The sequence below is a fragment of the Chelon labrosus genome (genome assembly GCF_963514085.1).
Source record: "Chelon labrosus genome assembly, chromosome: 18".
Lineage (NCBI taxonomy): Eukaryota > Metazoa > Chordata > Actinopteri > Mugiliformes > Mugilidae > Chelon > Chelon labrosus.
The window spans coordinates 8,899,517-8,920,992 of NC_140351.1; the positions used below are offsets into that span (position 1 = coordinate 8,899,517).

The 21,476-nt window shown below is 43.5% G+C and overlaps 1 protein-coding gene across 1 annotated transcript in view; it reads left to right on the forward strand.

Annotated features, from left to right (window-relative positions):
* The first annotated feature begins 113 nt into the window (after nt 1-113).
* Nucleotides 114-21,476, forward strand: part of bmp6 (bone morphogenetic protein 6) — a 50,016-nt gene continuing 28,653 nt past the window's right edge. Inside the window, exon 1 of the mRNA XM_084566039.1 lies at nt 114-1,052. Coding sequence (XP_084422165.1) covers nt 644-1,052 — 409 coding nt within the window. The 5' untranslated portion in view covers nt 114-643. The remainder of the gene's footprint in view (nt 1,053-21,476) is intronic.

Below are 21,476 nucleotides of genomic sequence, written 5' to 3' on the forward strand. Positions count from 1 at the left end.
TGCTGCCTGAAGAGCTCCACCTCTGGCTCAGTGCGCACGGAGTGGGCGTTTTCTGAAAGCACACACACACACACACACACACACGTTCACGCGTCCTTGCGCACGCACGCATATTATGGACTGCAACCTGCTGATTTCTTTTAGACTCAACACACACCCTGTAGGAGCACCGTCACTCAGACTTAGTTCAGCTGTTGAGGGGCTTTTTTTCTTAGTCAGTGCGCAGCTTTAGAGAGTCACATATCTTGGAGAGTAAATACATCTGCTTCTTTAACATGGGTTCTATCAGAGGAGTTGTTCTTTCGCTGGTGAATGTGGCATCAAACGGTGTCTTTTAACCGACTTACCGGAGCGCTCAGAATAAAGTTTCACATGGTGCACTTTATCCTGAAGCAGCAGAGCGCGCTACGGGAATCCGTCATGAAAGCAGGAGCGACACTATCATGCGCATTTTGCTTTATGGAGTATTTCAAATGGCTTGATACGCGACTCTTTTTTTGCTTTTGATCAGTGGTTGCGACAGAAAACAGCGCGCTCGGACGGACTTTGGTTACCATTACGCGCATTTTGTATCCGGGATAGGGCGGCAGAAGCTCCAAGCCAGGCTCACTTGGAAGTCCGGAGAGCACCGCGGGACAACACCATGACCGTCCGCTGGCTTGCCTTGGTCGGATTGTGGTGGAGCGCTTACTACTGCATGTTCACGGTCGCGGGGAGTAATTATTCACTGGATGGAAACAACGAAGTGCACCCGGGTTTCATCCACCGGCGGCTGCGGACGCACGAGAAGAGGGAGATGCAGAAGGAGATCTTGTCCATCCTGGGGCTGCCGCACAGACCCAGACCGCATTTGTCACACGGAAAGTACAACTCCGCTCCGCTTTTCATGTTGGACTTGTACAACACTATATCCAGCGAAGAGAAAAGCCAAGTGGAAGGCGTTCTGGACAGATACGAGACCATGCGGACGACCCAGAGCCCTCCTCTGGCAACATATCAAGAAACCGCTTTTCTAAACGATGCAGATATGGTGATGAGCTTCGTTAATTTAGGTGAGTTGGAAATGCTTTTTGTGCGTATTTTGGATTGTGTGGGGTGGAAATTAATCAAGCAGAAATGTTCAAGGGGAACAGGTGGACACGAGAGAGAATGAAGTGGGATTAAATTATCTGGATAGGCAGGAGTCTTGACAAAAGGATGCAAACTGAGGGGATATAATTATTATTATTCTTTAAAGAAATACTTCTCATATGATACACAAGTTAAAAACACCTGTAGTTGACCCGCTCTCAAACTTGCCACTCACTCCTCACTGAATACGGACGGGGCAGTACGCAAAGCGGACGCACCATTACGCACATTCACTGTTGGTTCCTGAACCAGCCCAGCGTACGAACCACACAGAGGCCAAATAACTCGCTCATCTCCTATGTGGTTCGGGAAAAACTGATGAGGTTTGTATTGTTTGAGAGTGATTTATTGTTACGCGTCCTCTCCCGGGGTACATTCGCCCTCCTCGGCTCATTTATAGGACCGAAATTCTGTGGTCAGTCTTGCTGTGCAATCTACTCCGTGATTTATGCCTTCGCGGGAAAATAAACCTAGTGTCCTCAGCAAACCATCAACCACCACCGCTGGTATTTGTATATAAATGGCTATTCCTGCCGTTGACCTCCAATGCAGCGAGTTGCGGTCTCTGTGCGTAAATTGCGTCGCATTGTTTGTGTATCCGACGCAGATTTGTCTTTAATTAGCTCCAGTCATGATAAAGAGGGACACTTTAATCATAACGAGTTTGGAACATAAAAGCTCAAAGCCTTTTCCTTCCATTAGCAGCTCCACTGTTTACTGGGAGACTCTAAACAGAGAGCCTGAAGATAAACAGAGGCTCTGCCAGAATCAGGCGCTGGTGGACAAGGAGGCTTAAATCCAGATTGATTGTCATTCTTCTTGGGAACGTAGGACACTGTCATGAGAGCAGAGCAGTGGGAATGTTTCACTGCTGAGGAATGTAGTCTATTGCCTCTCTTGAAACAAAAAGTCTTTTAAATATTTTACCCTTCACCTTTATAAATCATTTGAAAGTCACCCAATACCACAAATGAAGAAGAGAATCAGGTTGGAGGGTCTGGATTAGAAAACGCTGCTCTGCTTATTGGTCCTCTGAGTATTGGTGTTGCAACATATAGTGATGAAAACCAGATATTCAGACGGAGGGAGGCCGTCGTTTTGTGTCTCAAATATCGAAACCCCTCTGTTGGCTTCTGTGGGGGAGTGTGATGGTGGCGGCGTGGTGTTTGTATGTCTGTGGTTTTGGTGCTCCTTTGCTGTGTAAGTTTTGGTTTATACTCCTGTGTTGTTGCACATCTGGCTCTCCGCTTTGATTAATCACGTCCTGTGCATCTTTTGACGATTCCCTCAGATTTCTGCGGTGACCGGGGGATTAGGTTGCCATCTCCTCCAGCCGTACACAGCGTCCTAACCGCCCTGGAGGAGGAACGGCTTCCTCCCTGAATGTGATTGTAATTAATGTTGGACAGGCCAAAGCTTTCCATCTGCTTTGCGAATAAGGCCTTGCACGACTACCGTGTGTCATCGCCATCCGATTAGTTTTTAATGTGTCTTTCGCTCGATTGGAGCGATTTGTGTTCATCGGCTTAGAAAGTCGTAGCAGAAAGGGGCCTGAAACACTTCTGGGTGGTCTTGTTTCAAAACTAGCCCAAAAAATCTGGATATCATGTGTGGCCAGAGTGAAGCTACAAATTAGAATCAAGATAAATGAAAGGAAGAAAGGCGAAAAAGCCAAACAATCCGTCTAAAACTGAAACATACAGACCGAGATTAACAGATACCGGTCAAGCCGAGCTTCTTTTTTTGACAAATGTCGCTCAACGAGAAACACTGGAACAAGATAACTGACCAAAGCAAATGAGATGACAGTGGCTCAGTTTAGTTTGATTTGAAACCGGATTCACCTGTTTATATTATTACTAAATCCTCTCTATGTATAGATGTATGACTCTTAACTGACCCCTAGCAAATAAGACAATGACAGTGATTTAAAGCTGTCTTTAAACTGATGTCTTTCACAGCCAGCTGCGGTGGTAGCACCGATAGACAGCTCATTTTCTGAGGGTATCCTCCTGGGGCACAAACAGATTTAAGAGCCTCTGTGTTACATCCAGTCTCAAATGAGCTCTCGGCAAACCATATGCCTCTTCACCCCCGTCCCCCTCCCCTCTGCGTGATTCATGTAGACTTCTTGTTCAGTCATACGTCCTCCTTTCCTTTCATCGCTTATTCAGAATGACCCATTGAGAAAAAAAAAAAAAAAAAGAGGAGCAAGTTGTGGAAAACTTAAAATCGGGGCAGCAGAAGCACATTTTCCAGCTCCTTTTTCATCTTCATTCCTAGAATAGCACGTTCATCACTGTTTGCCTTGTGGACGTCCTGCTTTCCACTGAGGTCTGGTGAAGTGACACGGTGCGCCGTGTGACTCATGCTGTGTGACACTCTGCAGCTCTGAACAGGGTCCTCGGGTGGAGAGTTAGGGCTTGTTCGCACTAGTTTAATGTAGATTTTAACAGACTTCGCGTGAAATCAAGTGGTTCTACTGTTTTTCTTACAAGAGAAAACTATTCCCAGCAAGTTCTCATTTACTGTTTTGTCAAAGAGGGATTTACCGGGACTCCTTGGCCCTAGACTTTGATATTAACCCACTTGTGGCAATATTAGACGCCAAGAGCAAACTCTCTGGCTGCTGAGATTAAAAGCTCCGTCCACATATAAAATGACTTGACTAACTCCCTTCGCTTTGTAGCAGACAGTCGAAGCGAGTCACTAATGGATGGTCCACGCTGTAGTTACTTTGGTCTTGTATATTTGTCACCTCAAATGTTTCACAGTGAAACAAGCACAACATATATAAATATATTGCTGTACAGACGGAGCTAGCCCTGGTTGCCATCACCACTCTCAGCTGGGTTCACTCGAGTTCTAATAGGCAGTTAAGGCTTCTGCGTCAATTTGACGCTGTAGCTACGGGAACAGCGCAGAGGAGACTACAAGAGCTGCGATTGGTCCGCTTGGTAGTAGCGTGTTTCCGCTTTAGTATTTCCAGCTGCTTCTCTATCTCGGCAATTTTTGAATTGATAGTTTTGGATCAATAAAGATGAAAGTTTCAGTTGCCATTGTTGTAAGTGAAGCAGGAAGTGTTGACAAAAATTGACCTGACTGGCAAAAAAGACAAAGCGGCAACTAGTTTTTGGGTGTTGTTTTTACAGAGCGAGCCAAACTAACGAGCCCACAAGTATAAATGGCTGGCACCGGCGTAGGCTACGTGCATAGGTTACGGCATCTATGTCCCACAGTACTTTAAATGAGCCTTAAGCCCATGGTAACCATTGTGAATTTGGTATTTAGTAACTGTTTTGGGAACTTTGTGTTTACATCAAATGTCATTCAACTGTATCAGTCGCTCCCATTCATTCGTATTCAATGGTCTCTTGTCTTACTGCTGGAGTGTACACCTTTGGGGATTGGAGAAAGCATAAGACTTTCACCCTAGAGACTGGAGGGGTTCTGTCCTGTGTGAGGACTGTTACTCTTTCATTGAATGTCTTTATAATTTTGTTCGGTTCAGACACCAAAACTACTCAAGTTTAGGAAAAGATCTTGTGGTTTGGGTTTCTGGGTTAAAATAGACCATATGTTAGAAGAAGACTTCTCTTTGCCTGAAAAGACGTGTGGACAACAGCAACATTTGGCACGCTGGGAATGAAAGTGGGTTGTCTTGTCATTTAAATGTACTAATTAATAGTAGTTTATGTGCAGAAAATCTTACATTGCAAATCCCCTCAATTTTTAAGTCCCTCTAAAAGGAGTACAAGCACATCTTATTCATATTTGAATAGAACTGTGGTTTGGATATGTTTAGTGGAAAAAGAATGACCTGCCCTTTTCATTTGCTCATCTCTGCTAGCACGCCTTCTATAAATCTTCTCTCTCTCACAAAGTAACTCTGTAAATTGTGGAGTATGTGACCAGCGCTGGTAAGGTTGCATCCCGGTGTAAGACAAATACAAGAAGTCAATGTTCATTCAATTAATGACCGGTGACATATTGCTCAACAAATATCCAAAGCCGCGGTGAGTGCTATAATAACCAACAGGGGGGAAATTTGCTATTCCTATCAAGTTTGGCTCTTGTGGTTGAGCTGTTACCTTGTGGTCATGGTGAGTAAAAGATGCACAGAAATGCCTCTGGTTTCATGGGTCGCAGAACAGGAACTCCAAATGTTGTCCCTGTGTCATCTGCGTTTAACTCTGATGAGCTTGCTTCACCAAAGGCTCTCCAGCGCTAGCCGGACAGACAGACGTGGAGGCCTCTCTTAAGCTTGGCTTGGCAGACCGAGCTCCTGTTGGTTGTTTGCTCTCCAATCCTTCTGTTTGCCTGCTGGGAGGTACGAGGAGGACGATCCAATAATAATCCAGGAAAATCCATCCTGGGCTTTTGGGTCTTATTTTACTTTTCCTACAGTTTTAAATACCCTTTCAGGATTCACAGGTGAGATTAACCCCGGGTTCCTATCTACGGCGTCTAAGGCCCAAGTGTTATCTCAAGTGTCTCATTCGTTTAGTCACGCATGTTTTTTCACCGGTCAGTCGCAAATCTGATTTATGTACTTTCGAGCAGTAGGTTATGTATGCATCCCGGCAAGATGGATGCATGGAAGCTTTCTCACCATCTGGCTGAAATACATCTCCCAGCCTCCCTGATCGATCTTTCCAAGATGCAATAAATGGTTAAGAATAAATAAGTGTTGTGGTTTTAATGGGATAAACGCAAATCAGCGCCAAGATATAATCGATTTGGACTGGTTCAGGTAACAACATTAGAAATAAAAAGCCAAACTTGACGATGTAGGCCAGCCATCAGAGAGAGGAGACGTGAGAGTCAAAAAGGGTAACAAGTTCCTTCATTTATATCTGACCTGGGGTTGGATATAAATAATTTATGCGACCGGCAGAATAGGGGCCAATTTCAGCGTAGTTTCAGGGTTCATATGATAATACAGGCCACAGGGGACGTGTGCTGTTATAGTGGCTACCTCACTACACAAACTGCTGCTCAGTTTCCACAAGAAGGTCCACATTAGGTATGCATCTCGAAGAAACGGATGCATTTACACCTTTTATAACATCTGGCGAGAATGCATTTCAAACTATCGCCCGAGGTGGTTTGAAAGAAATCAGACTTCGGCGCACCTTGAATGCCTCTCGGTAGCGTTTACACTTGGCTTCGTTCCATTGTCTGGAAAGTGAAATTGCACGTCTTTGCCCCGCAGCTCAAATATTATAAAATAGTTTTATGCTTTTGTGCACTTGTCTGTCATCGCTGCTGCCCTCATTTTCCCGTTCGCCTCTCTCTTTTCCGTCTCTGCACACCCCATTGCATGGCTATAGCTGAGCTGTCACTGGCCCTCTCGCCTAAGTCAACAGCCAAGCTTTCTACTCACCTACCTCCCACGCTTTAAAGGCAAACAAGGCAGAAGGCTTTAAGAAGTGGGTTTTTTTGTAGAGATTAGCCGGGTCCAGACAGCCATGGGCTTATTCAGAAATGAAGTGGCCTTATTAAATGGCTGTTTTCCCTGTCTTATGATGCTTGGCTGCGTTTCTCAGTGTCTAAGCCCAGGTAAGCCACTTCCTCTGCAGCAAAACGTGTCCCAAAGCCCCCAGCATGATCAAATAATTAGTTTGCTTCGATCAAAGAGTCAATTGTTTGAAGCAGAAAGTAGCTTTGGAAAATTTTCACTAAATCGCCTTGAAACACTTCCTGCAAAGCCTCAGAGACCAGAACAGAGGACCACCCGCCGCTTCACCTCAGCTTTGAGAGCACACCATGAACAGTATTAGCCAGAAGTTTCAAGCGAGGAATTCGAGATATGCCACGGCGGAATAAAGGATCTTTCCCGAGACGTAAACTTGGCAGTTCAAGCCCTCGTGCGATGGCGAGAAAAATTACATTAACAAAGTGCAGACCTCTGTGTTTGTTTTCATCTGTTTACAGTATCGGATATATCACTGCCGCTACAAATTCACATGAACTTGCGATGATGTTGAAGAATGGCCCCGGGACGTACAAATAATCCTGCTTATTAAGTTTCAGTGTTTCAGAGTGCTTCCTTTTTCTCGTGTTTGGATTGTATTGGTTGTCAAGCTCTGCGGGAAAACACGACGCCGCCTCGAGAAACAAACAGGGTTGATGAGGGAAGCATGTCAAGCAACTTATGTCTTTTCCAGTCCGGCTTTATGTCTGTCATAAAAGGTGTTATAACAGAGCATCTTTTACATCTTTATGAATATACTTTACTGCTCTATATCTATATATAGTGTGTGTCCTGACTAAATAGAGATATGCTCACACGGCTGGTCAACCTTAAGGTCAGCAGAGAACCATTTATAAGAGAGCATTCCTTTTACTCTTAAAGTCATATCTATCATACCTCGGCTCTAACACCCCTCCTCAGCCCCCGCGCCCACCCACCCAGATGATATCTCTCCCTCTCACGCCATAACTCTCCAACTTGACGAGATGGCAGCCGAGATTGGGGCTAAGTACAGAGATTACACATCGTTACGTGTTTTCTCTCTTTCAGGACTCCTCTTTTTTTTTTTTCCTCCTCTCTCTCCCATCAATTCTCATGTCTTCGTTGGGGCATTCCAGTTGGGAGCGATCGTGGCATGGGATGAAGGAGTGTGACGAGATAAGGAGGTGAAGTGCAGCACACTCCCTGCTCGTAACGATCTATCGAACTGAGACGATAACTCTGGCGGAACATCTGATTAGGACCCGCTGCTCCCATTTATCACCTCTTGGTGCATGCATGGAGGAATTTGCTGCTTGCTCTGCCGTGCCTCGAGGAGGACGAGGCCAGGCTTCACTTGGTTCTCACAGCTGTGGGGTCGGTTGTTTTCATCACATCTGTCTGCGTTGATGTGTTTTGCCACGTCTCATACACCGATCACACATAACATTATGACCACCTTCGTCATATTGTGTAGGTCTCCCTTGTGCCTTCAAAACAGTTGTGACTCATCTGAGGGTGTCCTGTGGTGTCTGGCAACAGAATGTGGTTAGTGGGGGGCCTTTGGGTCCCGTGAACTGAGGGGAGGGGCCTCTCTGCATCATCCCACAGATACTTGATCAGTTAGGGATCTAGTGAATTTGGAGGCCAGGTCAACACCTTGTGTTGTTCTTCATGTTTTCTTGAGTTGTTCCTAAACTGTTTTTGAGTGGAGTGCAAGTGAGTGTCATTGCTATGGGGTGGGGGTGCCTGGTCTGGTCTAGGTGGGTGGTACATGTCTAAGTAACATCCACACAAATGCCTGGCCCAAAGGTTTCCCACCAGAACTTTGAATTGTCACAAGATGGTGACAACTTGGCTCGAATGTCTTGAAGCTTGACCACAGTTTGGGATCTCTTCCCTTGTGTAGTTTTGCACGTTTGCCGTAATCCCTCGTATCGTATCAGTACATGTGCATCAGAGTGTGCTGGTATGTGCGTAAAACGAGGCGAAGCAAAGGGAAAGAGTGTGTGTGTGTGTGTGTGTGTGTGTGTGTGTGTGTGTGTGTGTGTGTTTTCTACGCCAGCATTGCTCTCTCTCCCGTTAAAAGGGCTTTAAAACTGTCAGCCTTTGTCTTGTGTTTAACTGTCTTTGAGGAGGCCACACAGAGGAGATCATTAACCAGGAATTAGTGTTTGGGTTTGTGTCTGGGAGGGTTGCATATGTGAGAAACGCAGACGACGGAAACAAGAGAGCTAAAGATGCAAAATAAAAAAGAAAGAAGAAGAAAATAAATAAAACCACCACATTAATTTGTCAGTTCTGTTGACGGCAAAAAAAAAACATCTAGTGCCAGTGTTTGAGTTTAGGCGTGATGAGACTGTGAGAACTAAATACAGGATGCTGCTGCGTAACAACAATGCAACAACACACAAAATGTGCTAAACTATAAGACAAATTTCGTTCTTCTGACTGAACACACATGCTGCCTGTGGCTCCCATTATACTCGTGCTACACACCTGTGAGCGCGACTTCAAATGTATTCCCTGCGTCTTAAATAAATACATGTGTGTCTGCCATCAGTGTGTTTTGGACTCGGAGTGCTTTCAAGAACCCAGGTGACCTACAACTCACTACTGGACCTGAATGCCTCCTGTGTGGACACACTAGAGCTGCTGACGCTAATAGACAAGATTTAAACCTTATACCTGAACTCTTACACTTCCCTTTCCGACCCCATGCTTTTCTGAGTTTAATATATTCGCCCCTGCACGCTCCTGACTCCATATTGTTGTTTTAGGAGTTTAGGAGGAGTATTCGTGCTTACGTTCTATAAATCATTTACTTCGTTTGTTTCCGCGTTGCTACGCAGGCACATCAGGAAAAAATATTAAACTGTAAATTGTGATTCAGGAAGTTACTGTACTCCATTCAAATCAGGCACGTTTCCCTCCACCAGTGACTTGTTTAAATCTCTGTGATGATACATTTGGTGTTGCATCACACAGTACAGGACCTAAAAGTCTTTTTGTAAACGCCGGTTGGTATGTCTTTGGAATTTCAGTGCTAAAAAAGGTTGCGAACCTGTGAACTGCTGAACTCCGGCTCTGGGCGTCCTTGTGTGCCCAGTAAACTCCATCCATTATCATAATGACGCCGTCGTTCTGGTAATGGAGGTGACCACGGGCCGACAGCGATGCCGTGATTGTTAAACATTCCTGCTGTCACATTCCCCCGTGAAGCAACCGGGAAGCCTGCGGGGCTCCATCTCCGATCAATAAAGAGGCGAAAGAGCAGGGGAAGAAAGGAAAGAAAAGAAGGCACACCCAGAGAATGCTTGAAGAAACCTCTGGGAGGGTGATTTAAAGCCTTTGGTGACCTTGAAGGAGCAACAGGGGAAGGATGGGGTGTGTGTTTGTGTGTGTGTGTACATGCACGTCTGTGTTTGTCCTGGGGGTCTGCATAAACATGTGTGTGTATATACATGTCTTTGTGTTTACATGCGTGCAGTTGGAAGTTATTTCATAGTCAGTACAAGTAGAAATATGTTGGAAATCCTTGTTAGCTTTGCTACTGGGTAGGGGCTAGGGTTAGGGTTAGGGTTAGGGTTACTGTCTACCACTTTGGTCAATCTCAAAAACTACGATGGACGGACTCTATACCCATATTTTCATGAAATGTCTCGACAACTACGACATGTATTAATTTGGTTTAATATTAAATTTGTCTAACTGTCCGTCTCTTTGCTCTAAGAACAAATATGAGCTAAACGCCATGTTCAGGGCTTTCAAATGTTAGCATACCCATCAATGGCAAACATGGTAAACATGTTAGCGTGTTGACATTAGCATTCAGCAATCCAGGCCTTATCTAGCTTTGTCAATAAATAACTAATCCTTAGCTCCCCGTTAGCGTCCGCTTAGTTAGACTGATCTATTTTCCAAAATCCTTGCCTGAATGTATGGGGACCTGCTGCACTGAGAGAGATGTTGCAGAGAAAACAAAACTAAGGCAACAAATCTTACTGCACCTGTGCCGTGTTGGTCGTTTATTCTTAAGACAGACAAAAACACATCCCTCTGATCAGTGGACACAGAAATGTAAGCGTAGATCAACAGCAGTTATTTATTTAATGGTGATAAGTGTGTTAGGGTCAAGGGTTAGAGAATGAATGTAGACACTCACTCACTGAAGTCCTAACCACTGCACAAATACAGACATATGTGACTTCTCTTGTGTTCGTCTGCACAGATAATTGGAGTGTGTTTGAATCTAGTCTTTGGACAACCATGACCCCCACTTCATTATACAAAGAAGTCTCCATCACACCCTGGTGTCGCCCTTCACGTGTTCTCAGACCGGCCTTTTCTTTAAAAGAGGACGTGCCTGAAACAACAACGGCGGGTCCACAGTGAGAAAAAGGCCCCATGTGAGCGCAAAAGCTCCTGACCCTCCCGAGCAAGTAGCCTCCCTTTCTGCCGCGCTGCCGCTGACAAATTTACGAGCCCGAGGCTGACCTACGGGCTGACTTTCCAAACATGACACTGACAGGAAAACAGTCCCGAGATGGGAGGGATAGAAGAGGAAGAAAGAAATGAGAAAAAGAGCTCAAAGGAGGAAGAGAACACATGTATATGATCTTTTTTTTTTTTTTTTTTTTTTTTACCTGAAACTTATAACCAGGGGCATCATGGGAGAAATAACCATAAAAAAAGATGGTTTTATTCATGTCTCACTGGGCGCACTAATATGTCCAGATGTAAGGGTTTTGACTCCCAACTGGGGGCCACCCATAAGAAAAATGTCTCCAGTTCCAGTGCCATGAGGCAGTTTGGATGAAAAGGATCTTATCACTAAGGATGTGCAGGGGAAACTCTGCCCAGTCCTTCCTCCCGTACAGACACTTTCTCCTGGATACCTTATCTGACAGTGGTTTCAAGTCCAATTTGAAGCCCTTTCCAAGATCTTCTCTTCCACTTAGTTGTTGTACAGTATGGTCAATATGCTTAGAATTTATCTTATGCATTTATGCACCTTAGATTGCCAGTTGTCTGAGCCAAGGTTTCAAGTGGCTCCTCCTCTCTTCTTGGTATCTGCTGTGTTATCTTCCAAAAAGAGAAAGTAACCGGTTGAAGGCCTCCGACTATCGTAGTATCGTAGTGGACGTCCATATCTCTTGGCCCAAAATTTTTAGTTTCAGTTGATTAAATTCTGCGCTCATGTACCTTTGAACTTCTGCTGGTAAATGAAACACACTACAGTGAAAGGTGTCCCACGTCGTTCAAGTGTTGACAGCCTGTCAGATAGTCAGCCACTGCATTAGGCATCACATGTCGCATATTATATTGTAGCTTCAGCTAAGATTACTATTGGTAACTTTAACATATTCAGTTTCTGCTGCTCCATGTTCAAGTTAAGAGTGCTGGATTTCCCACTGCTGCTTTAAAATGTCTTCAAACTTTGCTAAACACTTGATATACTGTAAGCCAGATGTGTTAAGGTGAATGCACTACACTCATAAAAGATCGTGTTAAAGAAGGCCTTTTTTTTCTGGATAGTTTGTTGTGCATGCGACTGCCTCAAATGCCTCGTTTGTTGACCATCCCTTTCTTCCGTTACATATCATATATACATACGTATCACGTCACCATAACTCCCACCCGGCAGCTAGTTTTCCACAAACTGTGCAGTTGACCAAAAACAACAGACTGAGGCAGCTGACCAATCACAGCAGACTGGGCTTTTTGAGTAGGGGGTGCCTTAAAGAGACACCCCCAAAAACGGAGCATTTCAGACAAAGAGTGAAAGGAGGAGCTGCATCAGTGGACAGTATGAGAAAAATAATGTTGTTTTTCCACATTAAAGCACATAAACCTGCATAAGTAGACCTCCAAAATAAAATGAAGAACTTTTAAATGGTCATGATGTGGCCTCTTTAATACAGGATACAGGACTGAAGTGCACGCAAAACTGATCAGCAAATTATTTAGAGTCGGACAAATGATTGCACTTATCTTGCAACTTCCAATGCTTGCACAATGTACTCTAAAATTCATTGCTCACTAGAGCCAATAACAGTTGGTTTTTCTCTTGAGATATTACATTTTTCATGCACTACTTTACAACAGAGTTTAACTTTCTGTGTCGATGAGCTTTCAGTTGATCCATTATTGTTTATTTTCTACACTCCTTGAGTGCACATACCCTGCTAATGATTTTGCTCGGAAAATCGTCTATTCAAACAAAGACACGAGAACCTCTAAATAGGATTTAATCTGTAATAACACAGAGAAAAATCTGAAGAAGAAAACATAATCAAGTAGTTTTACGCACTGATTTCCCCTGGGGTTTTGATTATTCCTGCAACATTTTCCTCCTCGCTCAAGTACTCTGTCGCAGAAGCATCTATCAGCATCAGCACTGACCTCCTGTTTAGGGCATTGCATTGAAATCTATCCAAGCGTGTTTTAGAGAACAGTTTCCACTGATTCTCCCCATAATGCTGCAATAATTTTGAAAAGGCGTCTCAGATGTGCATTTCTGGCTTTCGGTGAAAACTCAAATAACACAAAGAAAGCCAACATTTTCTACACTTTCATCTCACCAGTGCTGTGCTGACAGTGTGGACAGATGTATTATTAGAAACCTTGATTATTTTCCTCCTGATTTTCCTCAAGGCCCACCTGCTTTTTGAATATCCAGGTATCTAGTTACCGTCGCTGTTTTTGGAGCTGTGCCTGTGTGTAAAACAAGCAGTAGGTCTTACATGTAAGTTAGCCCAGGGGGGAGATTGAACGCGGCCCAGACTGATTTATCAGTGGATCATATGCTCTGCCTCTAAGCCGCTGAAATGCGTTGTGGTCGCCGCTGACTTTCCAAAGGGAATCACACTGAGTTTCAACTGTCTTCATGACAGAGAGAGTGGAGGGGATGGAAATGCAGATGTAGAGGTGAGGATAAGGAGATATAATGGCAGATGGGGAAGAAAAGATGTGGGTGATGCTAACAGAAAGAGGGAAAGTGGAATATCAAACGGCATCACAGAGCGAGCCGGCCTTCTATCTCGCGGCTGTGGAATGCAAAGCCACCAATATTTTGACTTCTCCTTTGGAAACAGCTGCGTTTCCCTTTTTCAAAGATATTTTTTCCTTATTTATCGGATCCCTCAGGAGAGATCCATCTCCTGGCCCTGACACTGGCTTCCTCCTCTAAATGTGGGACCAGACCGGTCTAGCCCCAACACACACACACACACTTGCATACGCTCACACACATGCACACCTGCTGCCCAAAAGCAGACGTTAACATCAGATCGCTATAGCAGACCTCTCTGCTGCCTGCACGGTCATAGAGGCCCATGCACAAATAAAGGCACACAAGCTGGGAAACAAACAAGAACCTCCCCATTGAGCAACTTGGAAATAATGAATAAGCAGACGACATACAGTACAGTAGTAGACCAAAGGGGACCACCGTACGCATAAACACAGGCCTGTGCGAAGCGTCCTCAGATGGTTTCCCACAAACCGTGACAAACCAATAAAAGGGGATCCTTGACGACATCATCCCCGTATTGACGCAGCACACAAATAAAAACGCAAATGACATAAATAAAATGAGACCTGGTAAAAATTCAAACCCGCGTAAATGTTTTGTTTTGCTGAAAATGGATCAAAACCCACAGGAGTATGTCTCTGTTTATGGAATATTCACTTAGAGCTGAATGGTGGGCAATTTAAAAAAATAAAAATAAACAATAAATAAATTTTTAAAGTAGCCGAGGGAGCCGTTTCTTGAAAAAGACTGTGGTCACGACCCAAGAGGAAGAGAATAAGTAGTCATCGTCGGTCAAATAAATCGCAGAGGAAGTGGAGCCAAACAAAGACGGAGATTCTCGCAGAAAGAAGGAACAAGATCAGAGGTTTCTTATTTTTATATTTTATTTCAACGATCAGACCCTTCGTTTGCTAGGGTCATTGAAATCCACAATAAATACTGACTTTAATGGTACCTTAGGAGCTTGTTATGCGTCCACCTGTCGTCCTGCATTTGGGGATTTCATTTCGTGACCAAGCAATAGCCAAAATGTCTTTATTCTCGGTAAACACTGATAGATTTGCCGCAACCTTTTTATTTAGGAGACAGTCGTGAACTTAGACAAACCTTCTTCTCTTGGCCACGCAAATGTTTTTCCCCTTGTATCTTATGGCAACGCAAAGACAGCAAATCCCAACCATCTGAGCGACTCTAAACACCAAATCTTCTGGCGTGCATCACGTTGCTGGATTAAGCATTCTGGTTTAGGATTGTTGCTGTTAGTCACGTATGTTAAACAGAAAGCGCTTGGTGTCACTGGTTTTGTTTATGAGCATGGTGTTTGGGTTTATTTTCTTGTTTGTGTTGATTTAAACCGGCTAGTGCTCTTTCTGCCAAATAGGCTCCCAACGAGAACAAGATGCTTGCAAAGCTCATAGACCAAACCCCAGCAGATTTCTTGGGTTTTTCTATTTAAGCCACATCAGTCGATTCATTTTTCTAATTTTCAAAGTAATTTGAAACCAGAATGGAAAGGCCGTTTCCTTATTTTTGCCTGTGGCTGAATGATTTTTTATTTTTTTTTAATGAGAATATTAAAGGACCTTGTGTGGAGGATTTAGTGACATCTAGGGGACAGGTCGCGTATTGCAACCAACTATATTCCATCCCCTCATCTCTCCCCTTCCAGTCATCCAATTAGATTGATCAAGAACCTATTTTGGTCAGTTTAAAAATATGATACGCCCTCTGTTTATTCAGTGTTTGTTTGTTCTGTATTGTAGAAACATGGCTGCACATCAGAAAACCCCACTTCTTATGCAAATATGATGGGCTTATTCTGCACCACCAGACATTACCACAAAACATAATGTCTGTATTCAATTTCTGCTTATAAATCCCTCTAAATCCACTGGACTTTAAAGTGCCTTTTTGCAGAACTTTGAATTGTTCCATATTTTGTTGTGCTCCTTCCACCATTGAGAATTTGAAGAGGCATCTGGCTCTTCCATCCGCTCAGGACCAAATCTTGCGTGAAGACTGCTGAAGTGAATTGGATTTGAAGTGTAGGCGACCATTAGCCTGACCAGAGGCTGTTGTGACAGCTGCTCTACTGTAGAATTACATTTTTATTAACATCCCATAAAATGAACAAAAAAAACAAAAGGCGGCGTTGTTTATTTTCCAGCTCGTTTCTGTCCTGATTTCAAGGAATTTCCTTATAAATGTGTGAAAAAATATGTTGCACCATCTTTTGATGACAGCTCATTGGCGCAAACCGGTGTCCAATGAAATGAACACTTGTTTTTAGAGGGACTTTAGGGGAAATCACAACTGGCCATTAATATCAGCGAGTGTTCGTCTGTGGCCGCTTGGACATGTAAGTGTTCAAACAGACTCAAATGCTCTGTAAAGATTTACATAGGGGGTAAAGGTTGAATGTGTGCATGAACTCACAGGACTTTCCCATACACGCAAACGCAGTCAGACACCTTTGTCTGGTTAATCATCCTTGACTTGGTCTCACAAAATTTGTAAAATCAGTGCAAGGTTTTGACATTCCAGTAAAATAAATGAACCTGAAGCAAATGCCATATTTCCAATCCAAAGATTAGAATGCAAGATCCCTGTAGGAACTGCAAATCCATCTGCAATTGGCAGAATATGTTTTTGCGAACCAGGGAAATGGGCCACACATCATACTTGCGGATCCAATACTAATTTTTGTCTTTGATGCACCTTCTCACGTTCTACGGCCAATTCAAACACCCAGCTGTCTTGAAAGCCGTTGTTTGTCCAACATACACATTCCACTGGTTTGCTAATAGTGTGCGTTTGTTCGTGTATTCCGAAGTTTAAAGTTTGCATAGGTTTGCTTCACCAGTCAGGATCAACAGAATCACAGCGAGTGACTTTGAATGGAGCCAAAAACTGTTGTAACATCAACTTTTTTCTTAAGTGCGCAGACGACAAAAGACGTAAAAGTCAAAGTCATAAAATTGCAGAAGGTTAAACTACTTTATGCTGTGTTGCATAGTTAGCTCTAGCCTCTGTTGTCCTATATTCTTGAATTTCCTCACATTTGTTTTGTTAGTTTCCTTCCTTTATGTTATGTTTCCTTAATTGTTATTTTACAATACCTTTCTTTATATTTCTCTACATTTCCTTACGCTGAACAGTGCCTTAACGTAGTTAAAGGAAAAAGGGTATACCAAGAATAGAAAAACATTCACATAATTTTGTGGTTTAAATGCCCCCTGCATTTGATTTAGTAGGTCCATGTTTTAATCCTGGGTAATAGCGCTTGAGGAGATGGAATAAAATCTCCTACTGACACACAGGTATGACATGTCCAGCTACCTGGAGGCCATCTGGAGACTCAACAGAGAGCTGAGTCTCAGACCGCTACCAATCAGCTGTCAGTACATTGATGGAAAATACTGATACTACACAGTCCAACAGCCATACCTCGGATGTCTATCTGTTAGCAAAGCCCCAGCAGAGGAGCAATTACACCAAATTATCCTCCTGCCCTCGGGGTTAGGCATACACGCACAAACCCACACACACACACACTGCGCACTGGCTGAAAATCTCAAAACGACAAAAGATAGATCCAGACTTTCATTTTATCATCCTGTAAGGAATGCAGAACGGTGGTGATAGAGCTCGGTGTAGTGGGAACGAAAAAATCAAATACTCCGCCTCTGTGGATATGTGCGAGTTTGTGTGTGTCCTGGGACGGTACGCCTGACATTATGTGTCATGGTTTTGGATGGGCCTTTAGAAAAGCGCAAATGGTTTTTCAGGGATTATGTGGAAGATGATGGTTGGAGAAAAAATGTGATTATATGGTTCAAATGGGGCCTTTGTTCCTGGGCATGCCTGTCCTGTGAGGTCATTATGTACTGTAACCTGTGGGAGGTAGGGGAAGAAGAGCAGGCTGCAGTTTCAAACCATCAGTGGATGTGTGTGTGTCTGCAGCCTGAATTGTTCCCGGAAGTGCTGCATTAGTTTGTGCTATTTGCTAGCGTTTTGTAGTCTGAATCAGTGGCTGCACGATTCGTCTAATTTTGAATGTTATTCATGCGTTTGGTAGCAAAACCTTCTGTATTTGCACTTCTGTGTTCCAGATGTCACATTTGAACAATATGAAATTGAAATGTAAGACAGAGATTCATTATTCCCTGATGAAAAGTTAAAATTTTGGTAACTCAGATCAAAAATACAGTTAATCTGAAGCTCTGACTTTCAATTGTGACTTGAGGAGACGTCCATATACAATTAATAAGACGGTAAGCAGCATTAATAGACATCTATGACCTGCATCCAATCACTAGTCTGTTGGTAACCACTTGTGTATGCACATAGACGCTTTTCTTCTTTGCTTTATTTGTGTACACCAAATAAAGTCAAGAACATTACTGAAGAATTTCAGTTGGAGATCGTACCAGACCATCAAGCCGAGGCAGCTACATAGATATGGGCATGTCCACACACGCTAGTTTGGTTAGATTAAAACAAACTCTATCCAAACCACGGTGCACACCAACAAGCAGACCAAGACCCATCTGTTTAACAAACACTGGTCTGGTTTGACTAGAATATAAACATAGCCCAGACCAAAGACATACGCGCTGTACTTTATTCTGTGATTTCAAAGAATTGCATTATCAAGCATCCCAGAATTCTTCTTGTCATGGGAGCTATGGTCTTTTGGCCTTTACAGTTGGCACCGCCATCTCCTTGCTCCATCTTCATTTGTAGCTTCAATGGAGGAGTTCCTGGCTCTGTTTTGACTCCTGTATACATTTCAGAACCTTTTCGCAGGTTCACAGCTGAGCCAACAATAAGAAGACAGAATTACTCCTGTTTTGTATCTTTCTGTTTGATGTTAAAAATGTCAGTGTGAATGCTAGAGCAAGCCAGGACTTGTGTGCTTTTGTCTAGACCAAGATACTCCCAAGTTTCTCCCAAGTGTGAAAACATCCTAGGAGGTCTAAAGTCTTACACTCTCAGCATCTGCTTCATCACACTCCTTGAGCACCAGACAGGTTTTACCTTCCCCTCTGCTTTTTTGAGCAGTGAATTCAAAATTAGTTTTTAAAGTTCCAGACTCCTGAGCAGATCTCTTGATGGTTCTCAGCTGTCTGTCAGGAGCACATAATGGTGATCATTTTACTGATTTCTTCTGGACACACAGGGTAGAGCTGTTGGCTGCCGTTCTCTGCTTGCTAATGGGGCTTGACAGTCTGCAAATGGGCTGGCCTCACTGCCTCATATCCTTGCTATGGACGGATGCTGCCGCCCAGCCTTGAAGTATGTGGGAACGTAAGCTTTCGTCATGTGTCCTGTAAAGCGACTTTGACGTTTTCGTCTGTACCTGTGTATATATCAGTGTCCACATGCGTGTAATTATCCTAAATGCATGTCTGTAAGCCCTACGTATGAAATGTCTAGGTGTTTGTGTGCCTGCATTCATTGGACATAAAGTCTTGCTCTTGCCAGTGGCCCTTGGCTGGTCCTGTGGCTCTCAGTGTGTCGGCTTTGATGCAGGGTCAAGGGAGAAGATGAGTCTCCAAAGACGCACAACACATGCACATACCCTTGCACAAAGCTGATGATGGCTCCCAGCGGGTCTCCAGTCCCTTCATCCATACCTCGGCCCCAGGATATGCACTGCCAGCTGCTTGACTACAAAGAGCCAAAGCACTCAGCAGAAACAACTGGTAGCAGCCAAGCATAGTGGCAACATCTCAAGCCGCTCACACTACGGCTTGTATTGAAAGCTGCCAGTATTCATCTGCTTTGAAAAGATCAACAGCTGTCCTGATGTTTTATCTTTCCACTCTGCATCAATGCCAAAGACTGAAGAGTCTGAGGCACAAATTCTGGTTTTAGCCTCTTCAGAAAGACTGGTGTTTACAGCATAAGGATTTCACTTAATGAGATGTTTTCTTTTTCAATGAAACAGTGGTGATTGCCAAAGTATCAACTCCAAAAGTTTCCCCGAGAAAGGCAATCTGACAAGCCAAACCTTTAATTAGATGGGACTTTTGGAGAAATTAACGATAAATGGATGACATTGCCTGACCTATCCTGAGAAACCATCAAGTCTGAGAGAAAAACCAGACAGATTATGGGCTGTAATTACATAAACACAGATGGATTCTTCTCGTGCCTTGGACATCCCGAACATTTTTTGTTGGTTTAGCCATCCGCAGAGTCTTTAACAATGTTGACAGGTTCTTGGTGTGGGAATATTTAATTTGAAGGGTGTTTGTGAGAACGTTAAATTTCCATTAGTTTGCGCCGTTCACTCTCATTCTGCTTCAGTCTGTCCTTCATTGAGATACATTGCGGGTAGTAGTAAATTACAGATTTGATTAAAACAGCAAAGATTTTATGAAGGTCTTTGGGATCTAGTTCTGGCATGCTGTTTGCATAAAACCCACACAGAGATTGGTAATTGAGAAGATTTTGGAATCTTGGTTTTTCTGCACAGAGACAGAAACAGAAAAGCAGCTAGCACTGGCTGCTTGTTCCAGTGTTGGTAGAAAAACTAAAGGTCAACACTGATTCTTTCCTGATGGGATGAAGAGGCAGAGACAAAGTAAAGCCTTAGTTGTGCAAGTGCAGCATGAGATATGCAAAATGCAACCATACATAGTGCGCTAGGAGCAGCAGGCAATCGTGAAATCAAGAACATTGCATAGTCTTTCTTGAATGTATTGTGGCAGGAAGCATCATAGGACTGAAGTGAAATGACTGTCAAGAGTATTTTACATGTCTGTAGGAGGATGAAAGATCCTGTTTAGGTTGGCAGCATGAACCAAATCTCCCTATCTGTCATCAAACTGGTACTTAGCAAAATTATACTGACAGGTCTAATAGGAGGTCCCCTAAGACTCTCAGTCACAGATGCTCTGCTCTTTACAATTTATATAAGTAGCAATGGGTACAACAAGCAGCAGGAGTATTGCTTTAGCATTAAGGAATAAGTTTAAATACTGTGGACACAAATTCCACGACACTCCATCGATTTACATCTAACAGCCGTCAGTGACCCCATTTAAGGTAGTATTTGCTGTTGTGTTAATTATTGAGAAGGTCACCCGTGATGCTACCTGAAGGTAAAAGTGCCATCTGAGTGTTAATGAGTATTGCAATGTAAAAGAAAGCAGGAGTGACTTGATGCAGGCCTTGATCAGCCAATTGTCCCGTCCAGTGATTGATAAAGAACACCGCTATTCTCATTTTCTCTTCAGTTATTTTCTTTTTCTACTTAAACTCCCCTCCAAAAAAATCATTTTTTTACTGGCCCGTCTTCCTTCCTTCCTTCCTTCCTTCCTTCCTTCCTTCCTTCCTTCTGCTCGTAGATTTCAACCCAACTTCTGTTCCCGTTATTTCCCGATTTGATGATTACATCCTCACAGACTTTCATCGCTTATTAAAGAGCTTTTTTAAAGCTGGTGTTTTTTAACATTTCGTTTCCAAGGTTGTGGTCATCGGTCACTGTCACATTCGTTCTGGTCTCATCTTTTGTCTTGTCCACCTGTTTGTCCACTCAACCAGACCGCTTCCCCCGTGGACAGCGAGCCGTCTGGCTCACTGTTTCACTCGCTTGTCTTTCTTTCAGCACCTTTTTCCCTTTTCCTTCCTTTCCTTCTTAAAGGGACATGCATCCCACGTTACGAAAGCGCCAACGTGTCACGATGAAGGTCTAGTGTGTTTGCAAGCATGGATGCCGCTCTTTGTCTTCTTCAGCTGTTCCTTAGCAGATGTGTTGTTACCATATGTGGCAGCTAGATTTTCACGAGGTTGCAAAGGAACCCGTCTTGCCAGGCTTCAATCTATCCACTTGTGAACAAAGTG